This window comes from Excalfactoria chinensis, chromosome 1 (genome assembly GCF_039878825.1).
Source record: "Excalfactoria chinensis isolate bCotChi1 chromosome 1, bCotChi1.hap2, whole genome shotgun sequence".
NCBI lineage: Eukaryota > Metazoa > Chordata > Aves > Galliformes > Phasianidae > Excalfactoria > Excalfactoria chinensis.
The window spans coordinates 57,200,291-57,226,994 of NC_092825.1; the positions used below are offsets into that span (position 1 = coordinate 57,200,291).

At 45.6% G+C, this 26,704-nt stretch overlaps 1 protein-coding gene across 1 annotated transcript in view; it reads left to right on the forward strand.

Moving 5' to 3' along the window:
• Positions 1–26,704, forward strand: part of B4GALNT3 (beta-1,4-N-acetyl-galactosaminyltransferase 3) — a 57,735-nt gene that overhangs the window by 11,094 nt on the left and 19,937 nt on the right. The window contains exons 2-3 of the mRNA XM_072338167.1: positions 21,954–22,057; positions 22,714–22,791. Coding sequence (XP_072194268.1) covers positions 21,954–22,057; positions 22,714–22,791 — 182 coding nt within the window. The remainder of the gene's footprint in view (positions 1–21,953; positions 22,058–22,713; positions 22,792–26,704) is intronic.

Sequence of the window (26,704 nt, forward strand, 5' to 3'; positions counted from 1 at the left end):
AGATAATTTTTTTCAGCAATGGGTTGGGTGCCAGGATGCAAGTGCTGGAGCAGAGCAAACACAGGTTTCATGGTGGACATGTGGAATCTGCTTGCTGTGCTCTGTGAAGGTCCTGTCTGCAAGAAGCTCTGTTTCTAGAACACCTCAGTGGCAAAGAGCTCAAGGAATGATGGCAGGCACTGCTCATGTAGAAAGCTAGACCAATGGCAGCAAGAAGTAAAAATCTATGATGGCACGTTCGTGGTCTGTCTGGTGACTTTTTTTCTGTTGAAAGGCAAATTAAACTCCCCTTTTACTCCCTTTCCTGCAAACGAGCAGATGGAATGGCTGCATCTCATGTGTCAACCAGATAATGTGCAAAGTGGCCTCTCCAGTTGAGTCTGGAGGTGTTACAGTGGGTGTGCCAGCCCTCTGCCAGGTCTCTGCTGCATTGGTTGCAGGGAAAGGAAGGGCCCTGGGGGCTAGAGGGCTGTCGGTGTCCCTGCACCTGCATCAGCCTCAGGTATAGGTGCCTGCCTCCTGTGACCACCATGGTATGTGTCTCATTACAGTGAAACAAGGGAAGCAAAACTTTCCTGTGGGTCCTTGGCTTCCCTTTTTCCCTGCCAGAGATGGAATGAGGAGACCATGAAGGCCACTGAGGTATTTTTATCATGAGTAAGAAAGGTGAAACATATGGTCTGAGGCAGCAGCAAAATGAATTACACACTCTGTCAAGTCCAGCTCAGGCGGATGTTTTTGCTGGTAAGGATTTGCCCCAAACCCAACAAAGTGAAGTATCAGTTAGAGACTTAGCTTGGAAGCTGGGAAAAGGAAGCTGTATTTTCCTCTTCCCCTTCTCACATCAATCTGGCCAATCCTCTGATGCAGTACTGCTTCCTCATTATCACACCTTGCTCTTGCAGGCAGTGTGCGTAGTGCTGGTTTTCTCCTGGATAGCACAGGTTTGTGCTGTGAGTGCATCTGCACAGTTGGAGGTGCATAGGCTACAATTCTCCTTTCGCACTTCTTGGATTTTACTTGCTGTGTTTGCTGTGGATGGTTGGGACTTGTCACTTTCCTGTATGACCAAAGTAAAAATGCTTTGCTTTGCATTCTTTGGTAATTTTTGTTCTTTTAAATACACATGTTAGTACTCTCTGGATCTGTAGCTTTGTAAAGAAATGTCTGTAACTACACTCTCCAGATGTGCACACTCAGATTCTAAAGGCATCTCCACGTGCAGCACTGCCCACACACAAGGGGTTTTGCTGTACTCCAGGTACTACCAAGTCAGTCCAAACTCCAGAAACTAGCAACTGGATCTCTCAAGAAATTAATGCCTAACCCAACTTTGGATTGTGCCATGCTCGAAAGGCACCTGGGCCCCTCCTGTTTGCTGAGCACACCTAACCAAACCTGTTTGCTCTGGGTTAAGAAGAACTTCCTGGCAGAAGAACTGCAGCTCCTGCACTTCACTTCGTCCTCTTCTCTGTGTCTCAGCAACTGGATGCCAGACAGTTGGATGAGTGCTACGATAATTTTACATGCGCTTGGTTGACCCAGGGTGGCCTGCATAGAGTTGCTCTGTAATGAACCCCTGCTTGCAACTCTTCCCTCTGAGCCTGAAATGGCCATGGAGAAATGGGTAGGTAGGTGAGGGTTTTAGCAGCCAAGTAGTGAGCTGCTAAACTCCCTTTAAGCTTCCTGTGGTACCTCATGCATTGCTTTGTAGGCCAGAAGCAAGTCTTCCATGCTAGCCTTTCTACATGTCTGTTCTGCATAATGGGCTCATCAGCTGCAGTGGTTTCCTTTGTATAAAGCCAAGGTGCGAGGCTCTTAATTTACACTCTACCTTGATGTTTTTACACTAGGGTTGATATTAAAGTTCATCTTAAGATTTATGAGATCACAGGTGTTGATGCCTTGTTAAAACACTGAATGATGAAGTCCGTGTTCGGCCCCTGTAGGCAATGGGAGGAGCAAACGATTCCAGTTACGGTCAATGAGCTTTTCCTCTAGTGTTGGTCCCTTGTCAGCACTGGGTTCCTCTTGATTTTCCTGTCACCCAGGGATCTTCTCCTTGTAGGATACTGATGCATCAAAGGCACCAGAGTTAAGAGACTTCAGTGAGTACTATTTCTCTGATGGGTGCTGCTGTCTTCTTGCCCAGAGAAAGTTGGCAGCGCCCAGATAACCCCAGCATACAGCAATACTTGCAACATGGGACTGCTGCTATACACTGCCTCATCTCCTACCATCTCCATCTGCATGATTATGGATGTGCACCTGCAAGCCATGCACTGTTCTGCTTCTCCCTGCCACATGTCGCTGGATTCTATGATTCTATGATTCTATGTCCCTCCTCCAGCCAAGGGACTCCATGTATCCCTTCCATCCACAGCTGCATGCTCCCCTGTGCTCTCAGGGTGTGCAGATGTACCCCTGTGTGCTCACACCCTGCATGGATACCTGTCTATCTCAGCATGCATGTGCCTGCGAGTTGCTGACCTCACCTAGCATTGCTCTTGCAGTGTTCCCCTTCATGTTTGCATCTCTCTCTGCTGCCAAGCTCCCCCCTGCACAACGTGTTCTGTTACACTTTTTTCCCTTGCTTTCTTAAGGGTTCAGAGCAATGGTTGTGAAGGCGGTAGGTTAGATCTCACATAAATAAGACATGCAGTGATCATGGTTCTTGCAGTTTTCCTTTCTAGAGTTGCAACCGTGTGTTTCCATTTCAAGTTCTGACCCCATCCTGTGCCGACCACTCACTGGGTTGGTCCATACAGCACAGCAGGGGACATCAGCAGCTCCAGCACTGCACTCCCTGTGTACCCTGATCCTGAGCAGCTATCTTTGCTTTTCGCACCTGCCTGCCTCCTCTTTCTCTGCACAGGCTATCCTCTTGTCCTTCCCTTCTCCAACTGTGCACAACACAGCCCAGTGATGTAGCTGCACACATACCTGTTTCAGTTGCAGTGAGCTCTACTGGCTGTAGCAGCAGAGCTGTGAGAGGCAGCATCTTTCTCCCAAAGGAGAGCATAGTGGGAGACAGATAATGTATTGGCAGTATACAGAGTCACTGCTGATTTCTGTGTGCCTCCCACACTCTGTGCAGCTTGTACAGCTTTCACACAGCTTTTCTTCATCTGGGCCTGTGGCAGTTCTTGCTCTTCCCATCTTAGGGTTTTCTGCACTGAACTATCATCCCGGCTCCTAATAAGAAAGCAGCTGAGCCAGTAACACGTACACCTCTTCAGATTTAGGGCTATAGCCAGAGACACATGTATATTTAGAGCTTTTAATTTATCAGGGAGTGTACCCATATTCGCTTTAGCATCCTGTTCCTCAGTTGCTTAACAAAGGCTTTCTTAATCTCCTTTTGCTTACTCAGAATTACACGATCCTCCTATTCCTCTCCTTGGATGTTTCTGTAGTTTTCCAGTGCTGGCAGGTACACAAGTACCTGAAGGTGCTGGGCACCTTCCTAGAGGAAACACAAAGAAGCCATTATGCAGAGCTGTTACAGCTAAGGGTTGTCACTTGGAGCTCACCAAGGTGAAATATATATATATATATATTTTAACAAGTCTAAAATTCTGAGAAATCATTCTTGAACTTTGAGAATCTTGTGTTCCTACAGCCAAAGTAACAGGCATTACTACTGGTTGTCAGTCACTTCTTAGTGCTTCACAGGGCAGCATGCAAACTGCCTGTAGGGATCTGAAGATTTCAGCCTTGTAACACGTCCTCCACATTTTTCTGTAAAATCATCACAACTGGATTGTGTCCTTCTATCTCACTGCTGCACACAAGAGGGCCAGGTTGGCCTTTTCCACATCTGAGGGAAGAGGGTCTCCTTGAAAGTCCACGTGCTCCATAGTGTTTGCCAGATTTTCTGTCCTGGCACGGCCCTTCAGTGCCACATTCAACAGCTCTCCATCAGAAGGGCTTTGACCTAAGTCAGATATATGGGGAACTGGTATCAATCATTTTGCGTTGCCTCCGCTCACTGGGAAAGGCTGCTCTGGTTTCCAAGAGTGGATGCCAGGGGGCAAGCTTCTGCCTTGTCTCAGTTCTAGCAGATAAGCCTACTCAGCCTCACCCTGAGAAATACAGTTAATGAATCCAGAATAAAAAGAAACAAGGATGCTCATGAATCAAATGCATAATGTCAGTCCTTTCCTGCCACTCAAGTGTGGTACCCCAGAGAAGTGTCAGATGAAGCTGATAGGTTATGGCCAAGGGAACTGACAATTAAGTAGGGGGCCATTGGCTAAGGACACATGGCTGTGAGATGTGGAGGTGGGAGAACCCAGGCAGGTGCAGGATGAGGGGCTGCTGTATCCCTGAAGAGCTACCTAGGTCTCCTAATGACTCGTAAGTGCCAGGAAATAATGGACCCTGTTCTGACAAGACTACTGTCATCTGCTTTTATCCAGTCCCTAATCCGATTCTGCCACTGTTCCCACCCAACTCATCCTCAATGAAGCTGGCTTCCAGGACAGCTCAACAGGAGCTGAGCTACTCCTGTCAAAAGTAGCAAAAGTGGGCAACACTACAGTGTAGGATGCTTTCTTTTGGCCATACACAAATAATGGCTTTCAACTGCCTACTCACTCCAAGAGCAGGTGTTGAGTCTATCAGGTGGTCTGGGCTGATTTGTTTTGGAAACTGCTCCTAGAAATCAGCCTTGCAGCCATGTACCTGGCCTGAGCAAATCATTTCCTGTGCCAGAATGCTACTAGTCAAAGGTCTGCAGGGACTCAGGCAACAATTCAAAGAGCTTTGCTTGGGAGACTACCAGTAAGAAACTGGTAGTCAGTAAGAACTTTTATAAGAACTGTCTGGTGCAGACAGTCTAAATTGGTTAGTGCTAAAATAGCAGAAAGTGTGATTACAGCTGGAGGAGGAACCAGCAAAAATGATGATATATGTGCATTTCCAGGCACCTATGTAAATCCTTCAGCAAAACAGCATAAGCCAAATAGTTTTCTCTTGGGGAATGGTAGTAAAACTCTTGTTGAGCTCAACTGGGTCAAGATGGAACTTAATGTGGCTGATTCTTTCATGCCTTGTGTGAAGGGGAAAGGGCTGGTAAAGCAAAGTGGAGCCCTTACCTTCCCTTGGCATACACTTGGCTGCTGCTAGCATAGTCTGAGAAACCTGCTAAAGTAATGTGTCCATGATGCAGGAGCATTTTAGTGCTGAATTTGAATGAGACCTGTGTTCAGGTGCTTTTCTGATGGCACTGGAGTTTCATGTGTGGGTGGAGGAAGATACAGGTGATGATACACATCTCATACAAGTGAAATTGCTGGCAGTGTTAGTGGGAAAGGCTTTGAGGAGAAGGCTGCTACTTTTGAACAGCATCATAGAGTGATAGAAATCACAGAAATCACAGAATAGCTTGGGTTGGAAGAGATGTCAAGAATCAAGTTCCAACTCCCCTGCCACAGGCAGAGTTGATAACTGCTAGATCAAACACTAGATCAGATTGCCCGGGGTCCCATCCAACCTGGCCTTGAACACCTCCAGGAATGGGGTGTCCACAGCCTCTCTGAGCAACTTGTGTCAGCACCTCACCAATTTCTCAAGCAAAAAACTTCCCTCGACATCTAAACTAAATCCCCTCTCCTTTAGTTTCAAACCATTCCCCTTTGTCCTATCACTATCTACCCTTGTAAAAAGTTGTTTTTCCTCATGTTTATAAACTCTATTTAAACACTGGAAGGCTGCAATGTCTTTCCCCAGCCCATCTCCTTTAGCCTGTCTTCATAGGAGAGGTGCTTCAACCCTTTGCTTATAACTGTGGCCCTCCTTTGGGCTCTCTCAAAAGCTCCACACCTTTCACATGTTTGAGACCCCAGACTTGTCTCCTGGAATGACTGTCTCTCCTTGTTCTCTGGTAACACAGGGAAGCCTGTGTTCAATGGCATACACTCAGCATATGCTAGGATTGGGTATACAGATAAGCATACAAGGCAGCAATCACAGAAGCAGTCGGGCTTGGTAGGTAATGGAAAAGACTAGGACAGTGACAGCTGGGTTTGAACTGTCAGAGACAGCAGGTCAACTCCATCCCCAAGGTGGATGAACTAATCCCTGGCACCCTTTTGTGATAGGAAGCTGATGAGGGAACCGTCTGCAAGCATGTTTGTACAAGTGTATTTCCTATACGAGTGGCCAAATGCCATTGGTTGCTTCCAAGAACCTCATGTAGTTTCCAAACGTTTAGCAGGCCCTTCCCTCAGCCAGACACAAGGACATGGCAGCAGCTGAGCAGCCCACACTGTTGTTAAGCCAAGCTAAAAAGTCATGATTTCCCCTGAGTTTATACCAGCTGCAGACATGGCTCTTAGCATTAGACAAGTCAGTCTTGTCCCAAAGCATTCAGTCAGGAAGAAAGTGTAGGATACTGTGGCAGAGTGCTGGCTGCAGCAAACTCCCTGCTTGGACAGTTGAACCTGCTGAACTTTGGGCACCTGGGTTTGAAATCATAGAATCATAGAGAGGCTTAGGTTGGAACGGACCTTAAAGATCACCTAGTTCCAACCTCCCTGTCATGGGCAGGGTTGCCCACTGCTAGATCAGGCTGTCCAGGAAAGCCAGGACCTGACACTTGTGTTTTCACCAGAGCTGCTCCCACAACCGCTTGCTGCTCAGTGCACTGAGGAAGAGCACTGAGAAGATCTTAATATTACAACAAGGCCTAAAATCTACTCTCAAAACTCAGGGGAATTGCTACAAATTGACCATGGCATTTCTGAAGTTACCATCAGGCCATGAGGCAGTAATCAATGTCATTCTCATTCTGGATAAATGGATCCCTCTGTGTTACCCAAGCTGTCTGGGGAGGCAGTCATAACAGTAGACAGCATTTTCTTGGATTTGAAAAAAATATGCGTAAATCTCTCAAAAATTGTATTGTAGGGGGAACATAGGAGCAGATGAGTGACCCCAGAATTGTTCGCTATACTGCACAGTAAAAACTGGCTGAGCAACAAAGCTGCCTGCCTCATTTGCTGCAGCTGGTGGAAGCATCAGTCGGTGAGGGCCCAGGGCTGGATCTAAGCCCACTGAAGCCAGCTAAAGGGCTCCCATTGAGCTGAAGTCAACATGAGCCAGAGCAGATTTATTTGATGAATGAAAGAGAGCTGGCAAAGGAGCAGCTGAGCCAAATACATCTCCGTGGTGTGTAGTGCACCTAACTCAGTGTGCCTCAGCATGTAGAGCATCGTGAAGTCTGAGAAGGCCCAAAGGGGAGGGATGGTAAAAGTGGTTGAGTCAGAAAAGGTTTATATGTGACAGGAGAATATAAGGTTTTAAAATTCTTTTTGCCATGAAAAGAGTTAAAGCTGGTCCTACAGCAGAATTCAAAGTGGCTCCAGAAGTGAAATCAGTCTCTTGGTTTCCTTCTGCTCCTTAGCATGAGGGCGTTGCTCCCTTAAATTAAAAAGCATTATGTATGAAATAACACCTATCGTGTACGTGCAGGATAATTTCAGTATTGTTAACTGAGTGCTGCGGGAGACTATGATGCAAATGGCGTGGCTGGCCTTTTTTTTTTTCCAAAGGTTGGATAATTTTATGACTAATAATAACACTTGCAATTACACACGGTAAGAAAAGAGTAATCTGAATTTGTGCTGCAGGGCATAAGCTGGCTGTTTGCATAGGTCATGTGGATGTGTTGTGTTTTTTTTTTCTCTTCCGTAAAGTAATACAGCTAAAGGTACTTTTGAAGGTTGTTTTCCTTCTTCCTTTTAAACATTAGATGTTGGCCACCGGTCAAAGTGAGATTATCTGATGGGATGAACCAGTGGACTGATCTGATCTGCTAATTACTAAATTCCTATGCAAGGCTTTTATTTCATGCACAGGGAGGTACTGTGCAGGCGCTGCGCCTTTTCAGACAGGAGTAACACAGAGTTAAAGAACCAGCTCTGGTCTCTAATTGAAACCAGCAAAGTTCAGTAAGTTTGGAGCACATCTGTGTGCTGAGTAGCCCTAGGCGGGCCTCTGTGGTTTTTCTTCTATGCACAGTAACTGTAGTTCTGGCAAGAAGCTCTTTGAGTTGAGTGAAGAAATGGCAATAAATAACCTAACATATTTATTTCACTTTCTGTGTGTGTTCGTGGAACTTCCAGGAGCAGATCAAACTCTCCTCAAATGTATTTGATGTTGTTTAGCAACAGTTCATTACATGGGCATTGCTTTTTTTTCCCCTTCTGGTTTGGCTAAGGCCAAACTCTTTGATGATCCATCCCTGTTGCCAGTTCTCATAAGAAGTGAATTAAAAATTGGCCCTCTCTTGAGTAAATAAAAGCATAGGTTGAAAATATGTTGGGGTTTATTCCTCCAGGGTGGTTCAGTCGCCCAGAAAACTGGGAGTAAGCTGCTCTAATTGCTGGGAAGATGAGTGGTAAAGAGAATCTCTTTAATGTAACTCTCTGTGGCAATTTGTTTGTGCTCTGTTCCTTCTGTCCTGTAGATGTACAACCCCATACAAATTGTAGGCAGCTGTATACACAAATACGCAGCTAGGCAGCTTTGACCATTGGTCAAGGCCCCTGTTGGTTTTTTTTTTTTTAAGGAGTAAAAAATAAACCGGCTTTTTTGTTTCACCTTGCAATTTGCAGCCCTATCTGTTAAGATCTTCCTTTTGATCTGAAAACTAGAACAAGCAACTCAAAAGAGAGAAAATATGGTATACTGAGATGCTGTCCTCTATTGCCTCTTTGTCTCTAATTGTGTTTTGTTTTCTTAAGGGATTTGATTAAATCCTGTACCTCCAGTTGCTGAGCAAATGTGCTCTGCTGCAGCTCCTCTCTTGCTTACAGTGTTGAAGCTGTCAGGGTTTCAACAGGAATTTAATCTTCATTCTCAGGTTCACAAGTACTGGCATCTCTCCATGTCCTGCTCCCACCAGTCTGTTTGAGTTCAGTGCTACCCCTTGTCTTACCAGAAAGGGAGAAGGACTTTGCTGTATCCAGCATGAGCCTACGCTGTAAGGACGTCAGTGCTAAAAGTTTTCCCTTGCCCTCGTAGCAGGCCAGCATGCAGCGAGGCTGTTTGATGTCCATCACACCCAGCCCTGGCCGTGGCTCTGCGATTCTGCAGGAAGGGTTTCACCAGTGCTTTTCTCCATCTGAGGTGCTGGCAGGAAACAAGGGCAGCTGAGGGGAGTAGCATCTTGTCTCACTCGCCATCCTGCTCAGATGGCAGCCTGTCCTGCAGTGGGTCCCATGGCTCAACGTGGCAGTGCTGGCCCAGGCAGGCACTTGCTTATTGCCTTGATAGCAAGCGGATCACTTACCGTCAGAGAAGAAGAGATGAAAGGAAATGGGGGTACAAGCTATCTTTTATTAATGTTGTCAGCTTGCATATCTTTCCAGCATTGTAAGACTGGGACAGGGCTAGAGGCAATTGATGAAAGAGAAGACAGAGCCCTTGGGGAAACATGAGAGGACTAGGAGGAGGAGTCCCAGGGGTATCACTGGGAGCATTTGAATGCTACCTCAAAACTATCAGAGTCTGGAAGTAACTAAGAGTGCAAGGGAATGCGAAGGGAGAAGTCAAATGAAAAACCTGGGCAGGCCAACTGAGAAGGGACAGGAGAAGATAGTCAGCTTGTTATTACAGAGTTGGTAGAATAAAAGCACATTTTCCTTCTGCGATCTCTTTCCTGTTCACTAATAATTTTAGGACAGTGTTTTGCTCAGATGTTTTTCCTGTCATTTGAGGTGTTGCTGGATGAGAACTTACTTCTATTAGTGCTGCACTAATATAAGCAGACTCCATTGTTATGAAGAAGACGTGCGAGAGTTTCTAGGTTTAGGTATGAGACTCAAATTTAGAAGCATCCTAACCATTTCTGTAAAGTTCAGTGGAAAATGATGCATGCTCTATGTGCTTATCATGACTGAAAAAAAATGGAGGAGAGCATGCTGGCATCCAGGAGATGCCCACATTTCACCAACTATGTGAACATGGCTTCATTCACGGACTAATACATTTCTCTTGGCAGTGAAGCAATAAAGGTTTGTACTCATTCTGTATCTACATTTCACAGTGTTTATCCTGGTACTTCATTGGTGATGCTGTTAGAATGACTGAATTTTCAAAAGCCAAGGTAGCTGCTTTTCAGGTGGAGTGAACTCCCTGTTTCTTGCAGCGATGAGATGTCAAAGTCAGTGCTGAACTAGCATTCTTAATACTCAGCATGGCAAAAAAAAAAAACCCAAACACGTGATAAAATACAGTCAGATAGTCCAAATCCTTAAAAACAGTTAAAAATCATGTTTGTGATCCACATGAGTATCATTCATGTTGTCAGCTAAAAGAGCAAATGCTTAAGAGTGACTTGTTGGGCCCTTCTGAACTCACGCCAACTCCATTTCTTGCAATAAGCCAGTTCCCCTTCCTGGTTTAACTGTTGCTTAGATCCAGGGTAGCAATAAAGAAATGAACCTGACAGGAGTGATTGATTTTATATTATTTTGCCAGGGTACGTGCTAGCATATTGCATCACCATGGGGAGGTTTTGGATGCATGGATGGGTAGATGGATAAGCTCCCAGACAATAGGCTGCTTAGAATCTAATTGCATCATTTTTGCATCAATCATCCAAGTAGAACAGTGTGTCTAACAGTAGCAACTGTGTGTATTACAAAATATAGTAGGCAAAGTCTTAATATCCTGTAGCAAACGGGATTTACATTCTGCTCCAAGTTTCCTAAATCCTGTGCAATGCTGATGCAGTAACCTCAATGTTATTCTGTGGTTGCTTTACTTAAATGAAAAATCAGTATCTCATGAATATAGCAATAAACATAAGTAATAAACATAGCTTACAAGACCTTTCATTATTCCTTGTATCATTTGATCTGTTCTCTTTTGTCCCTCTGTTCTCATTTTTTCAGTATCACAAAGCCTCCCCATCACAGATTTGAAACTTGCAATGGATAGGTGGATTTCCCGTGGGGAGGTGGAGTATCTGAGAGCACAGAAAGGAGAGGAAGGTTCACAGAGATCTTGGAAACTCTAAAGTAGTTAATTGTATTGCCATTTTAGGACAGGCTTTAAGAAAAGCACATGTGTGGCTTGGCTCAAATCCCAGCAGTTTCCATTGGGGCTTCTACTTTAAAGGTATTTACAGACAGAATTTTCAAAAGCATTTAAGTTGTAAACTTTTGGAGTGTGGAGTTATTGTTGAGTTAAGATGACTTGCTGGTTTAGAATTCCTTTTGCAGTTTTAAACAGGTGCTTTTTGCCTCATGTGGTGAACAGGTCAGAGTTAACTTGGAACTGGGCAAAGAGCAGGAGCATGACCTTAAATTGCTGGAGAGCAGACAGCCGTGCTCAGGGACCTGCCTCAGAGATTCCCATGGGAGACAGTCCTGTGGACAGGGCATCCAGGAAAACTGCATGGTTGTTCTTGGTCCTGCAAGATCAAAAAGGGTCCATCCCAACATGCAGGAAGTCAAGCAGTGGTGGTAGAAGGCCTGCACGAGTGGACAAGATACTCCCGAATAAGCTCAAACATAAAGAGAAAACATACAGGAGGTGACAGCAGGGTCTGGTCAGCTAGGAAAAAATCTAGAGATGCTGTCTCACTGTGTAGGGATGGATCTGGGAAAGCCAAAAGCCATCTGGAGGGAGATGTGAAGGGCAACAAGAAGGACTTCTACAGGTATATCAACAGCAAAAGTAAGACAAGGGAAAATGTGAGTCTTGTAAAACTGGCCTTGAGGAATGTCATGCCCGTGGGTCCAGAGGGAAAATTGAAAACAAAGAGGATGCACCCTTAATGGAAGGTATAGAAATGCTTAAATGGACTGGACAGACGCAGGGCTCTAGAACCTGATGAGCTGTACCCATGAGAGCTGACAAAGCTGGCCTATGCCACTGCAAGGTCAATCTAGATCATTCCTAAAAGGCTGCAACTGATAGAGGTTCATAAGGACTCTAAGAACACAAATGTCAAGTGATAAAAAACACAGCTGGGAACCAATCACTGGTGTGTGCCAGGGATTGACAGTGGCGCAAATACAATTTATGTCTTCTTTAGTTATCTGGATGATAAGACAAAGCACACCCTCAGCAAATTTCTAGATAGTATAAAACTAGAAGAAGGGGTTGGTAGACCAGATGCTTATGCTGCCAAATGGAAGGACCTAAACAAAGCTCTGGAGAAATGAGCTGAGAAAAACCTGATTAAGTTCAACAAAGGGACGTGCTAGTAATTCCTCTCTAAGAAGAATAACTTCATGCCCCAGTACAGGCTGGGGCCATCCAGCTGGAAAGCATCTTTGCAGGAAAGGACCTTGGGGTCCTGGCAGATGCCAAGTTGAATGTGAATCAGAGATGTGCCCCTGCAGCAAAGACCTACCTGATAGAAGAAGGTAAGAAATAAGGAGACAGACTGTTCTTACCGGTATCTAGGTGAAGGAAAGAAAGCAATGGATACAAACCATCCTTCTAGAAGTTTCCTTGTAAGGGTGGTCAGGCACTGAAGCAGGTTGCTCAAAGTAGTTTTGGAGTCTCTGTACTTGAAGGTATTCAAAACCTGACTGGATGTGGCCCTTAGTAACATGTTCTGTTGATCCTTCTCTGAGCAGGGTATTGGTCTAGATGTCTTCCAAATGAGCCTTCCACCCTCAGAAGTTCCATGTTCTTGTAATAGTATAGAATAGTCAGGAGTGAACTGCCCTGTACTATTTGTGGAGACTGGAAAGTCAAAGGCACATGCAGTCCTCATCACCATCCCTGGAGACAGCATTAGGATCTTTTCCCATAAAACAATACTTACCATATAAATCATACTGCAGTGTTTCAAGGTGCGGCAGCTGAGGTCTGATGCTCTCCCGGCAATGCGTAACCTGGTGCTTTGTGAGTTAGTGTGGTCAGAGGCACAAAGGACAAATGATTAACGGCCAGTCCTTTTGCTAAGTGCAGTAAAGAGGCCAGCTGCTTTCACTCATCTTCGGTTTTGGCAGAACACATTAGAAACGGGGATTTTGATATATGAAGTTAAGTTGTATAAGGTGGTACATTCATACCATCCTGGAACGGGATCAGCCAGAGTCAGTAGAGCTCAGTAGGAATCACACCAAGAGCCTGTGGAAAAGGTCAGTAAAGCTTAACGAAGAGACTGAGGACAGAGTTTGGATTAAACTCAGGTCAGGATGTAAATAACCAACGTCAGACCATATTTTCATTGGATATTCATTCTGGAACTAATGCAGGAATTACTGGGTGTATTTCCTGCACTGAGTTGCATAAGAGGGAGAATGGACAGTCATTACAGCTTCATTTATCCTTAGGTTCATGAGGCATTTGCTGGACTAGTGCTGGGCAGCAGGAACCCCTCTTCCTTGCCCTTTGGAAATTTCCAGAGCATCTGAAAGAAAGCAGTAATTTTGCACTCAGTCCTTGCAAGCCACCTTAAGAGTTGGCAGGGCAGTTTTATTACTCTGGTAGAAGCTGTAGCCTGGTTAAACATTCCACTGAAATAGGATAGCTCTGTAAGGAGGGCAGCTCACTATGAGGTGCCTAACCCGGCCATCCCCTCTGGGTATCAGAACAGCTCTAGAAGACCTCAGGAATGCTTGGGGTGCCTTATGGGGAGCAGGCCCCCCGGTAGCATTTGGCTGGGCCTCTGTAGCCTGTGCTTTGCAAACTTCAGCCTGGTCTCAGCCTTTGCATGTCCATGGGTTTGTTCCTCCCAGCCCCCACTTTCCCTGTGGTTTTTGTGAAGTGTGTGGCACAGGCTGGTTTGACACTAGGAGCAGGACTTGACGTGGGATTTAGAATAGGAAGAGAAGGAACGGTATTTCAGAGACTCTTTTTCAGATTTCTTGTGTTACTGAGTAGGAGCTCTTTCAAGACACTGTACACAACCCCATAGCAACCCCTGTTGTGTAAATAAAGCTAGTGGAGAAATAAGTGTCTGTGCCCTCAGGGAGGGCTAGCAGTGTGCTTTCTGCACAAGAGCTATACAGGATTCACCATAAAATGTCAAATTGTTAGTCCATCTTGAGTGTTTGGCCGCCCTTGGTTAGCAGTCAGTATCTGGTGATTCAGAGGAAAAGGACAGTGTTACAGGTGGCTCTTCTGCTACATAGGGGTGGTAGTGGTGGGTTCAGGGGCACAGAAGCAACAAATCCTTCACAAAGAGAGATGGAGCCTGGCATTTATGGCCAAATGAAGCTTTGGGCTTGGATTCGGTTTTGTCAGCATTGAAGAGAAATTTCAGACATTCCTGACGATTATCCCGAAATTCCAGTTGCTTTTTTACTGCTGTTTTAATCGACACTTGACCATATGTAAACCTAAACCAGGAGCTGGGGTTTTGAGGTTCGGGTCAGAATCAAGGAAGTTAACTTGCCCACAGGGATTGTATCCACGTTCCAGAGATTTTTGGAGTAGTTCTAGAGCCTCATCTAAAACCTGTTAACAGAAGGACTTCGGCTGACTCAAACTTCAAGCGTCAAATAGTTTCTAATTCAGTGTACCTAGAAGTCAATACCAAAACTCACCTCAACCTCTGCTCTGTCAGTTCCTCTTTATTTAGATGACTTGTTCACTATTAGAATGAGAATGAAATTAGGCATTATTGCAGAAAAAAAAAAAGTCTTGCTCTGTGCTGTGTTTCCTAATCCCCTAACTGTATTCTTGCTTTTTCTGGAGAACTGTTCTCATTTTGCCTGATGGGATGCTTTCTATTCTGCTATGGTTTCAGCACTGAGAGCTGAGCTCTTCTGCTGTGGGTGGCTGTGTGGGGCCTGGAGTATCCTTGAGGCCTGGAGGCCTACTATCAGTGCTGTAATGGTCATAACAGGCATTTCCAAACAGTCTTGTGAGAAATGTTTTGTCCTTTGTGTTGGCTGTGTTCCTGGGTCCCTTTATTGTTACAGGCTCCTCCCACTCCCATAAACTAGAGGTACGGTTCTCTCCCTTTTCCCCATATGAAGTAGTGTCTAGTTTGAATATATGGCCTAATTTCTATGGGTATGATGTTCATCAGTGTAGCTGCTTTCATTTCCTACTTAGCATAGCTGCCCCATAAATGTTGTATTGTCCCAGACTGGGAGGTCCCTCTGTCATCAGAGCTTTGTTTGGTATCAGGGCAGGGTGTCCCATGAAGAGCACTGGGAAGACCAGTCATTCAGATACCCACTATAGAGTAGGCAAATAAAAGTAAGCAAATTACGATTTAAGAATTTCTGGAATGACCTTCAGGAGGGCCACTTTAGCTCACTTCCTTGCCCTAAGGTCACGTCAGCCCTACCTGCAATATTCCTGGTGGTTGTTTGTCCAGCCTGTTCCTTATCTTTCGTTCTCTTTTCCTTTACTCTCATCCCTTGCCCCAGAGGTGATTGCCTCCAATCACTTCTGAACTGGGTTGTGTAGGACAACAGTTTTGTGGCAGTGCCTCCAGAGATCACAGAAGCAACACACTTGAGTAGAACTGAATCTTCAAGGTGAATCAGGAAGAAAATGGCTACAGCAATTTTGAGCAAAATGACAAATATAAATGGCAACAGAGAAATAAATATGTATATAATCTCATGGAAGTAGTGCACAACGTTTTCTACAGCACGGAGTTTCACAGATCTTGACTGGAAATCAAGCTGCAAGTGGATATTTTGGGAATGCTGCATCTACATGGAAACAACAATCTGTTGAGTCACTAGGAAAGTCCTCAGCCAGGATAGAAAAAGTAATGGGTTAGCTACATACTCTAAAGAAATTAAGGTTGACTTAAAGGATTCCCGCACTGTTGACGTCCAGCTTTGCATTCTAGGCAGATCTTGTATAAAAAAAGCCTTGGAAAGTTCTTTGAGAGGTCTTAAGGCACTGTGGTGTTTGGATCAGCAAGGAAATGTACTTAAAGCTTTCTGAAAGCTGCAGGAAGTACTTTGTTGAACTTTCCTGGGCACAGCCGTGTTGTGAAAAGAAAACCAGATGGCAAAAATGGCTAAGTGTAGGCTTGCCATTTTCTTTATTTTTTCAAGTACCTCCCCATGCTCAGAGGAGGGAAGCCTCATATGCATGTTGCTTCTTCTTCGTTGCATATATTCAGACACTTGGACTATCAAAACACCAAATCCACTGATGGCTGAAAGCGCTCAGAAACGTGCTTCTTTTTGCAAGAAGTCCTTACTGCTGCAAATGACAGTGCTGTACATGTGAATAAAAGTGGGCAGAGAGCCTCCCAGTTCTGTCTTCGTGTGCCATGAATACGATTTGCCTCACTGAGTTGGTAATATATGGAGGCAAACGCTAGCTTTAATTAGCTTGTTACCACAGTAGAACCAGCCTTTGTTGCCTCCCGTGACTCTAGTCTCTACAGGCATAGCTTCACTGGAGCCTGCCGATGAAGAGGAGAGTGCCAGGATTTGCACTTGCACTGATCATAACCAGGTGGAACATCTGCTTTTCATGCCAGTCCCCCTGAAGGCCAGAGAGGGATTTTTTTAAACTGTTGTTTTTGTAAAAGAAGGCAGTCTGTATGCAGAGCAGCAGAGTGTGAGTCAGCAGTTGAGGCTGTGGTCACTGGGAACAAGTTGGTAGAAACCCATGTAGATGTTCCAGGATTAAAGGTATTCTTGTTCCAAAACAGAGTCCATAAAGCGTAAAATTAGTTTGATCTTAAGAGCAGGAACAAAGATAAAACCTTACATGTATATGAAAATGCCTGATTTTATGCCCTTCTGTGAACCTGCTCGTTTTCACAAGCACTGCCAAACTACTGTAGCTCAAGCAAAGCAAACATCTTGATCTCCATCAGTAACCAACCGGTTTTGAAGCAAATCCCACATTTTAAATACAATGCGTGGCAAAAGCCCGTCTCAGGAAGTGCAATACTGTGATGTGAATTACACAAATACCCTTAATCTCGGTATGCCTGCGAGCTGCTCTTTTTAACACAGGCTGCGGCTGCTTTGAGAAATCAATTGCAGTGCATGAACAATGTAAAAAATGAAAGCCTGTAGGCTTTTGACAGCACTGTCTGACAAGGAGGTCGATAGGAAGTCAGCCTGTGCAGCAGGCATCTCGGGGTGCAGCAGGATAGCTGCCATGCACCTGGAGCTTGCCAGCAGTTTATGATTTTAACTGCGTCGCTATTACGGGCATTATGTTGATAACAAATTTTTATCATCTGGAAGGCTCTACATGTGTTTTGTGTGGTTAAGATGACCCATAGATTACTGCCACAAAGAAGTTCCCTCGGGCCCTGTCGCTGTCACACAGAGCAGAGATCAGCGCTGCCCCTCCGCTCCCTGTGAGGAGCTGCAGCCACCATCAGGCCTCCCCTCAGCTCCTCTGCTGGTCTGAGCAAAACCAGGATCCTCATCCGCTTCTTGCACACCTTTCCCTCCAGACCCAGCCACTGCTGATCAGTTCTTCCTTACTGTAGGAAATGCTCTTCCTATACCTAGAGGGCAACAGCAGCAACCTGGCAGGTGAGGCTGAAGGTGAGGCTGCAGGAGTGCCTTGGGTTATTCGAGCTGCTCATTTCCTCTTTTGTTTCTGTGGGCAGCACTCTGCCTTTTCCTCAGTCAGCCTTTCTGTACTCATTATATTCTGCATCCTCTTGCCAGAATTTGCAAACTCATGGACAGTAAAACCACGCACCTCCACAGAGCAGTGAAGAACAAAGGAGTAATTCCTGTCTGCACAAGCTGTCTCTAACTTGTGATTTATACCTGAAGAAAGTCAGCGGTTATATTTGCAGAATGCTGTGCTAACCAGAAATGGAAAGTTTTGCCCAGCTGCCTCTGTAACAACTGGTTTCTTAACTTCTTGAATCTCTTTAACTCCAGGAGTGCTGTTCTGATCATAATCTGAGGGCAAGGAGTTCATTGCCTATGACTTTGGCTGACTTCAATAAGTAACCAGAGAGAATCTTTCCTCCTGGCTCTACATTTGAGTCATAGCTTTTATTTTAGTAGTTTCCCCGACCTGATCTTCACTATGTACTGTGTTTTCTAGGCACCTAATGATGGTATTTGCGAGAATTGGATATGGCTCTCACCTGTCTTTTCATCCAGAAATGAAGCCAGGAAAGATCTCTAATAATTATATCCCTTGGGATGAGAGCAAGCGGGAAAAATCCAGACAGGAGGAGAAAGGAGAAATAAGTTCAAACATGAGAGGGTTAAAACCTCATGCTTTGCTGGGGGTTCACTGAACAGTGAGAGTAATGAAGAACAAAACCTGCCTCATGCCTGCCAGTTCCTTCTTGCCCTGTCCCTACAGCAGCAAAGGAGGAAGATGGTCTCAGAGGAGAAGGAAAATGCTTCCAAGCAAACCAGCCCATAGACCTGCTGCTTCTTCAGGCTGCCAAGTGAAATCATTTAGCCTGGCTACAATAAGGCAAGAGAGCATCTGGACATTAACAGCATTTGCAGCAATAGAACCATTAGTAACAACAGTAGAGTGATCAAATCTTATCCTTCAGAGGGAAAGCTGATCACCAGAGAGGGTCAGGGACTTCCCCCTTGCAGGGCTTTCAGATACAATCAGGGACTGATTGAAACTGAATGGAGCTGAGGGCAGGGCTGCAGCTGGATAGATCTAATCTCTGAACAGAGTAGCCCTAGCCATGCTCCTGCCCTAGGCTGGTAGTTCCTAGGGTTCTATTACCTCTGGCTGTGACTTTCTGCTTTGTCACGTTCCTGCCTTTCCAGTGGGGTGATCTCTGGGTGAACCACTGCCCTGTGTTCTTTGTGGCTGTGGGGATGTTTATGCCAGGGAGGGGCAGCAGGTGATAGGGGTCCAGCCTCCTCTTCTGGCAAGCTGCAGCTGCATCAATGTGACAGGGTTGCTTTTCATGGAGGCTTGTGGTGTGAAAAAAATAGCTTTGGTAAACAACAGCATGCTTCAGGAAGTGATGGGAGCTAAATGCCCAGAAGAGAGAAAAGCAGGATCTGGCTGTTGCATCTGTCTGACAGAGTAACCACTGCTGAGCCCAGCTGAATCTCTTCAGCTACCCACCTGGCTTCTGGAAAAGCTCTTCCTAAGCTTCTCATTCTTGCCTTGACATTTTTTTTTCCCTTCCCCCATCCTACCCAGAATCAATTTTGTAGAGGTACTGGAGCAAAACTATCAAAGCTAATAGTCCTGGCTTTTCCTCCTAGTAATACTTGAATGTTTTGCTGAGGTAAAATCCTGACTACTGCTTTCTTCCAGACATAGAATCATAGAATCATTTGAGTTGGTAGAGACACTTAAAAGCCATTTAGTTCAACTCCCCTGCAATAAGTAAGGACACCCACAGATAGATCAGGTTGCTCCAAGCCCTGTCCAGCCTGACCTTGAGTGCCTCCAGGGATGGGGCATCCATCACCTCTGTGGGCAACCTGTTCCAGTGCCTCTTTGCTCCTATCATAAAAAACTTTTCCCATGTACCCAGTCTAAATCTTCCCACCTTTAGGTTCTTGTTGACTTTAAACAGCCATCAAGAAGGTGCTCCAGCAACTGGTCTTCAGTGCAGTGCTCATGGAAGGCTCAAGGATGGGCTGAACCTGTCACAGACTGCATAGACCATCCTTCTCTGCTGCTCCCAAGACAGAGCAGTGGATGTAGCCACTCCGTTGTAAAACACTCTGCTTTCTGGTTCTCAGGAGGATACCGGCAAGGCAATGTCTTGAACCTTGTGCCGGGGAGAAGGCTGTCTCAGTGCCTTCAAGCAGCAGTTGGCATCAGCAGGTCTTCTGGTTGAAGGATACTGAAGGAGCTCAGTCTCTTCTCCTGACTTCTGTAGCTCCCCTCCCTCCTAGCAAGGAAAGCTGGGTTCTTCTCCAATGATGCCTCATGACAATCCCCAGGGAAAAGATGATCTTTCAAAGAACTGCAGCACTGGGAACTTTCTCTAAAGGGAGTGTTCAACTTATTATTTTCTGAAATTCATTTCCTTCCATATCAGTAAATTAGTCTGATCGAGTACAAATTACTCAGCAAGGAAATCACTACCTCCAGGTTAATTTCTAGCTGTTTTTCTCTTCCCTGTTTGGCTGATATAAGTGTTAGGTAAATATTTGTACAATGCAGAATTGCCTCCCTCTCTTCTCTTTTCCAAGGGTCAGAGAAATGTCAACTGTTGGCACTTGTATCGAGCCAGGCTTCTGTGCTTGCTCTGAGGTGGGCTCCATGCCAGTTGTGCTTAGGTGCTTGAGCACAGACAAGGCCAGGAGTGACTGCCATGGACCAGCCCAAAAGTCAGGCTGTGTTGGCCAGTGTCCTGCTTCCAGCAAGTTCTCTCTCCTGAAGAATAATGTGCTTCTCTCTCTCCCAGTGGAAATGAACCTTCAAAGCAGTAAGCACTGAATTTCACTTCAACTGCAAAGACTGTTTCAGCCCCATTGCAAGTGGACCTTATATTCAACTGCAGGGCATTCAGAAACAGTGGTTTCTGCCCCATCACTCTTAATGAGGTGGAAGCTCTCGTGTCATTTTTTGACAGCGCACAGAAAATTCTTCCTCTTTCCCATGACAGTCAACCTCTGAAGTATGACGTTTGTTTAACTGCATTCAGTTGATTACGCACCCAGAATGTCTGACTGAAGAACCTTATGCAGAAGGTCAAAACCCCATATCTTCAGACCAGAAAGTGATGATGGTAAGACCTTGATCAAACATTTGTGGCTGAACAGGATCTGAATCAAAACCACACACCTAAGTCAATACTTGTGTTGAGTGAGCAGGACGTCCAAGTTATTTGCAAGCCTTACCTCTACATTACATCTCTGACAGCTTACTTTCACATTTTCCACAACTGTTGCACCTGCTTCTCAGTAATTGTTCCATTTTTTCCCTACACAATAGGGGGCAGGATCAGTACCCATGCTTGCTAATTGCCTCTACCAGACACAGATTTGGAAGCAGCACACTGATTGGGAGCAAGTCGCAAGGATTTTACTTGTTTGTAGATTCAGTAACAGGCCAGAAGCTTAGCACAATTGGAAACAAAATCTGTCAAGGGGTTATTTGTGACTTCCAGCTCCTGAAATTGTTTTGTGTTTGCCCTGGTCTTGACAGAGTTGATCTCAACCATTTCACTTATAAATGCCTCCTCCAAAGCAAACTGATGAGGCATGCTCCTATTGAAGCCACAACACACCTCCCATGCTGGTTGGGTGGGCACAGTGAAGATGGGTATGCCAATGCTGAAACTGCAGTGGTTTCTCAGCAGTGGGCCATGCTGCTCCTTTAGAACACGTTTCTGCTACTGCTGTTGCTGGAGCAGCGCAGAGGACACAAATCTTTCATCTCCATTCAGTCTTGCTGCTTCACCTGATACCAAAACAAGATCCTGTCTCAAGTTGATTGTGGGGGGAGCTGTCAAATACAGCTGATCTGAACCTGGAAGCTGGCTTCACTTAAACAGGGACATTCTTAAGTGTGTCACTGCTAGTTCTTTATGCACTGCAATCAAATGTCCCATCAGGTGTGGTCTTTGCAGTTGTTTGGTATTGCACACAGGAGAAGATTAAAAGCTTTTATTGCACAAATAGGAGCATAATCAGAATAATATTCTTTTGATGATTAAACTAATTAGGAATCTGTTTATCATCATATGCTATTTTCTTTGGGGTTTCTGGTTTAAAACATTGGTCTTTATCTTTACTAATGTGATTATCTGAAGGATCTACAAAGAGGTTCTCAGTCCTGTGGCGATGAATGAAATCTCCAAAATGCGTTTTAGAACGATGACAAATCTTTAGTATAACAAATTAGTAAGAGTGAGGAAAGAGTTATGGAGTAAGAAAGGGCAATTTCTCTTTCTCTCCTTGTGTCAGTCTGCCAGCTCCAAATCACATAAACAACTCCTGTTCTCTGCTGGACTGTTCCAGAGTGTTGGAGGTCTCTCAGACCTGCAAGGGACAAGTTTATTCTGGTAAATGCTGCATCTTCTTTTTTTAGCCTGTACTCTGACATCTCTTTCTGTTCCCTCTGTGCAGGATATGAAAGCTGGAGGGAACTGGCTAAGGTTCGGGCAGACCCAAATGTCCCAGGTGGGGACCTGAGCCTCCCATATTACTCTTCCCAGAAGGTGGGACATCAGGTGAGGACACTTTGAATAGCTTCTAAATATTTGTGAGGGCAAATTTTCTGTTCAGACGTTGGTACCAAGAGACAGCTCTCTCTTCATGCAGAAAAGAGCGCATGCCAAAGAGCAAAATCTGAGCTGACTCACAGCAGTGCTAGCATACAATGACTCCACTGTAGTCGGTTGAGTTATTTTAGATGTACTCAGTTGTGGCGTTGGTGTGAAGAAGGCTGGGTATGCGGCACAGGAAGGGAGCACTGAATGAGATGGAAGCAGAAATGAAAGGTCACAAGAGAGGTTGTAGTGCTCCAGTGAAGTACAGCTTGTTTCTATTGCCTGGAGGAAGTGCCGTTGCTTGGACCTTTTGAAACAAGAACGGGCAAAAACACCAAAGGGATAATGACTTAAGTTTTAGCTCTGTGCTAGCAGCTGTTATAAACTGCTGGTACCCTTTCCCCTCAATGGCTCACTGTGAGAATCTGCTGTCAAGAGAACCAAGGAGCATTTTCAACCCCACTGTGCCTCCAATGGCCAGCCTCCCCTTGGGAGATGTTATGGAAAGTTGTTCTTTTTGTCACATACTCTTGCAACAAGACTTGAACCTTGTTGTGAAGGTGTCAAAGCCTGGCTACTTATCAGGTCACTTTGATTTTCTTCTATTTGTATTTCAGAGCCAAGAACATCAAAGAAGTGGGAGAAATAAATCGAATTATGCAGCTATGAACAACGCTGTCCCATGGATGCCAGAGGTTGGTGCCTTTCTCCAACGTTTTGCATGAGGAAACTGTAGGTAGAGACCCTTGAGATTGGAAGGGAATAGGAAGGAACCCTTTACTTGGAAATGCATTTGTTTTGTTCGCTATCATCCCCTCCTGGTTTAATGATACTTACAGACCCTAGTAATCATCTGGAAAGGGAGGAGTGTCCAGATTCCTGATAATCTGGCGTCTTCCCCAGCCACTGAGGCACCATACACCTTCCGTAATTCCCTGAGAGAAAGCAGCTTGCTATCCTCGAAAGGTGAGGTTTATTCAGGGCCAAGTATTCAGCAAGTAAATACTTGACTGTGGCACGCAGTGGTGTCATGCTATGCTCATGCTCTGGCATTTGCTTGTTACCCAATCCCTGCATATTGTACATAGAGGTCTCTCCACTTCACTGAAACTTCTGATGAACAGAGGCCTTCTCTGGTGACCCGTGAAGGCTGGGGTAAACGTTCTCTTTGTTTTCTGCATGCCTCATTTGTTCTTTCCTTCCCGTCCCTTTATCTCATCATTCCTCTTCAGATAAGGGAGCAATGCAGCCTACTGATAATCAGAGGGACACCAGCCAGGGGGCATTTGACTAATAGAGTCAGCTCACTAAATTCCTGGAGATGATTAGAGACCAGTACCAATTAGAAGGGGCTGCTTCCCAGATGAATGATGGCATGTTGAGTCCCATCAGCACCAAGGTTGCTGTGCACAGGGTTGATACTGTGCATTTGCCACTTCCCCATCCCGTGGCATTCCCACAGTTTCTTGGAAGCTTTGTCTGTTGTCTCTGATTTCCACCCCTCAGTGATTTTTCAGAAGTGTATTACAAGGTCAGAAGCACGCATGCATCAGTAAGATTCAGGGATGACCTGCTTGAAGAGAGCTCTGAGGAGAAGGACCTAGGGTCCTGGTGGACAACGGATTGACAAAGTACCAACTGTGTGCCTTTGCATTTCTGCTGCAAGAAGGCTTTTGAGTCCAGGACATACAGGCAGGGGAGTGAGTTTGGTTGATCTTGCCACACTCCCACTCTGGATTCACCGTTGCCATCGGCATGGGATAGAGAGGGATCTGCAGGCACAGCTCTGTTTGGAAATGCCTGTTGCCTGTGTAATCACCAGCTGAAATTTCTCCTGGCCTGGAGATTAGGTTTTCCTGTAACTTTGCCCGAATTAATTACCTGAGGTCTATGATCCCATTGTGTCTTCCTGGCAGCATCTCTAAGCACTTAATTGAAGCCTGATTCCTAGGGTGAGAGCAGGTGGTTCGCCTCCTACAGGTCATGGAGCTGGGCTTCATTTGAACAGAGGTATATTCCTGACAAACATGAATAATTAACAGGCGTGCAGGGTGTGCTGCAGCCAGCGTGGCCAAACAACAAGTCTCAATTTTCCTCTTTCAGTATCAGGAGATGAAACGTGTGGTTTGAATCTTCAGCTTTGGATACTGTAGCAGGAAAGTGCACAATGTGGGAAATCTCTAAAAATGTTATGTTTGCATGCAGGAGAAAGCAGAATTTAGAGGATCTCTTGCTGACTCATCTCAAGGTATCCCCACAGATGCCAGTGCATCAGAGCTTGCAGCAGGTCCAACTGCTGGCTGCTGAATGTCCCCTGCCCAGAGAACTGGCCCAGACAAGATGAGGGACTGCAGCAGCTCTGTGAAGACAGAAGAGACTTATGAACTCAGCTCTGGGAGTTTCAGTATGCAGCACAATGTTGCCTTTCTTCCCTGGCTCAGACTCACCCTCTCTGTGCCACATCATCCCCGGTGCTGCACATTTCCAGAATCGCACACCTCTCATATGCCAAGGCTGGCCAGGGTTAAATTAGGATAGACCTCTCTTCTCCATCCTGCTCCAGTGCAGCTGATTGTGCCCCTGCTGTTGCTTCTTCCTTCTTCCCTGGGGCTCCTGGCTGCAGAGGAACCTTTTGGTGTGTGGGGCCACCCCTCTGGGTGATCTTGAAATGATGGTGTTCAGGCTAGGAAGAGAGATCCTAGTATCGTAGAATTGTACAGTCAGAATTGTTTGAGTTAGAAGAGACCCTTAAAGGTAATTTAGTCCAACTTCCCTGCATTGAACAGGGACATCTACAGCTAGATCTGTGTATGTTTTCTGAGGAAAGGCTGGTAATCCAAAATTCCTACTAGAAGAAACTGGAAATACTGATGTCTCTTAATAACCCCAGAGCTCCAAACTGCTGTTTGTCCAACAGGAGGGCTCAGCAGCTGGGTCAGCAGCCCAGCATCACAAAGCTGCCTTGTCAGCCCCGGCTCTCAAATCCCTACAGTTAGTACAGCTCAGCTGTCCCTTCCCTTCTGCAACAACGTTTGCTGTGTGACCACAATACCATGCTCCAGGGGGCATCAGCTCTTGGGGACATGCCCGTGATGCACACACACTGTGATGATGTTGCCTTCGGTGCATGACATGTGGCTCATGTGGATCGCAGTTGAGTTCTTGAAGTGCCACTGTGTCATTGGGAAGGAGATGAACACCTGGGAGGTGGGGCTGGGAAGGAGGAACCCAAAGGTCAGAAAGAGTCTCTGTGGTGGTGTTATGTAGCACAGACCACATAATACCAGCTCCTGTTTATGGCCCAGACTCTTGGCCTCTATTCCTGGTTCTGGCCAAGTCAATCTATCCAAAATATCCTAAGCAAATGTTCTTAAAAAGAGAAGGAAAACTTAACTTGTTACTTACTGGGTCCTGGCTTTTCAGACCTCTTGAAAACCAGGGCCAGGTAGATCCAAGCTGGGAAGACAAACTTAGAAAGTCCACCAGCGTTTCTTAGGAGGACTGTGCATGAGTTGCGAATGATGGTGCCATTTATCTTTGCAATTGGGAACAAAAGCTCTAGGCAGATTATTTTCTCCCTGTTCCAGAGGAAACCTAAAAAGCAAGCAGAAGAATTTCTCAGCTGCTTCAATGGACAGCCATGAGTTGAGCTGGAGGGACAGAAGTGATAGGGTTTCAAAACAGCTGCTGCTCCAATGACTCCTGGGGGCCTAAAATTAAAGCTTAGCTCAGTTTTCACTCCCAGAGCTGCTTCGGGCAGCCAGCACATATCTGTCAATAACATTCTTCTTTTTCCCTTCAGAGGAAGCAGAAAGCAAAGTAGGCTGCTGTACCAAAGGAGAAAATATATTGCCTTAGAAAAGGCTCTGAAGCTACATACAAGAAATGCAAGTTATTTACCAGTTAATTATTTCTGATTGCTGTGAGAACAGGAAGGCAAAGTGACCGTGTTATCTGCTGCCAAAATCTCATCTCTGGTGGCTTTGTAGAGACTTTGGAAGTTGGAAATGCTGGCCTAGAAGTCTGAGGGCCCATCCCTTGACTGTTGGCAGAGCACTGAGCTCAATAAAGGCTTCCTTCATTTTAAGTAGGTTGTCCACTGCCTAATGCTGCCAGAACTCTGCAGCAAAGCATTGGTTCAGTTTTCCTCTGCAAATAACAAATCTGGCCACTCTCTGGGGAGTTCCCTAATACAGATCTGCTTTGGTGTTTGGGCTGCCCCCTGCCAAAGGCAACTTGGCTCTCTTGTAGTTCTGAGCATTGGGAGCACCTCCTGGGGTCTGCCTTTGCCAGGAAGGAGTGCAACCACAGCCTGCCCACAGTGTGGGAGTGTTGTGCCACGTGTGATTGAGATCCGAGGCTGCTGTCTGAAGCGTACACATGGTTCTCTCAGAAGGAAAACAGCGTCACTTCTGGACAGCAAGGGACAGACTACCAGAAGACTTGGTTCCTGACGAGCTGTCGGCCTGTCTTCTTCACCTCAGTTCATGTTCCACATAAAAAGTAATTGCCTTTGTTTGATTTGGCTGGGAAAGCAGTTTAAGACCCTCGGATGTGAACTGGGTGCATGGGACTGCCCAGCCACGAGGTTCCAACTCAGTGTTTGTC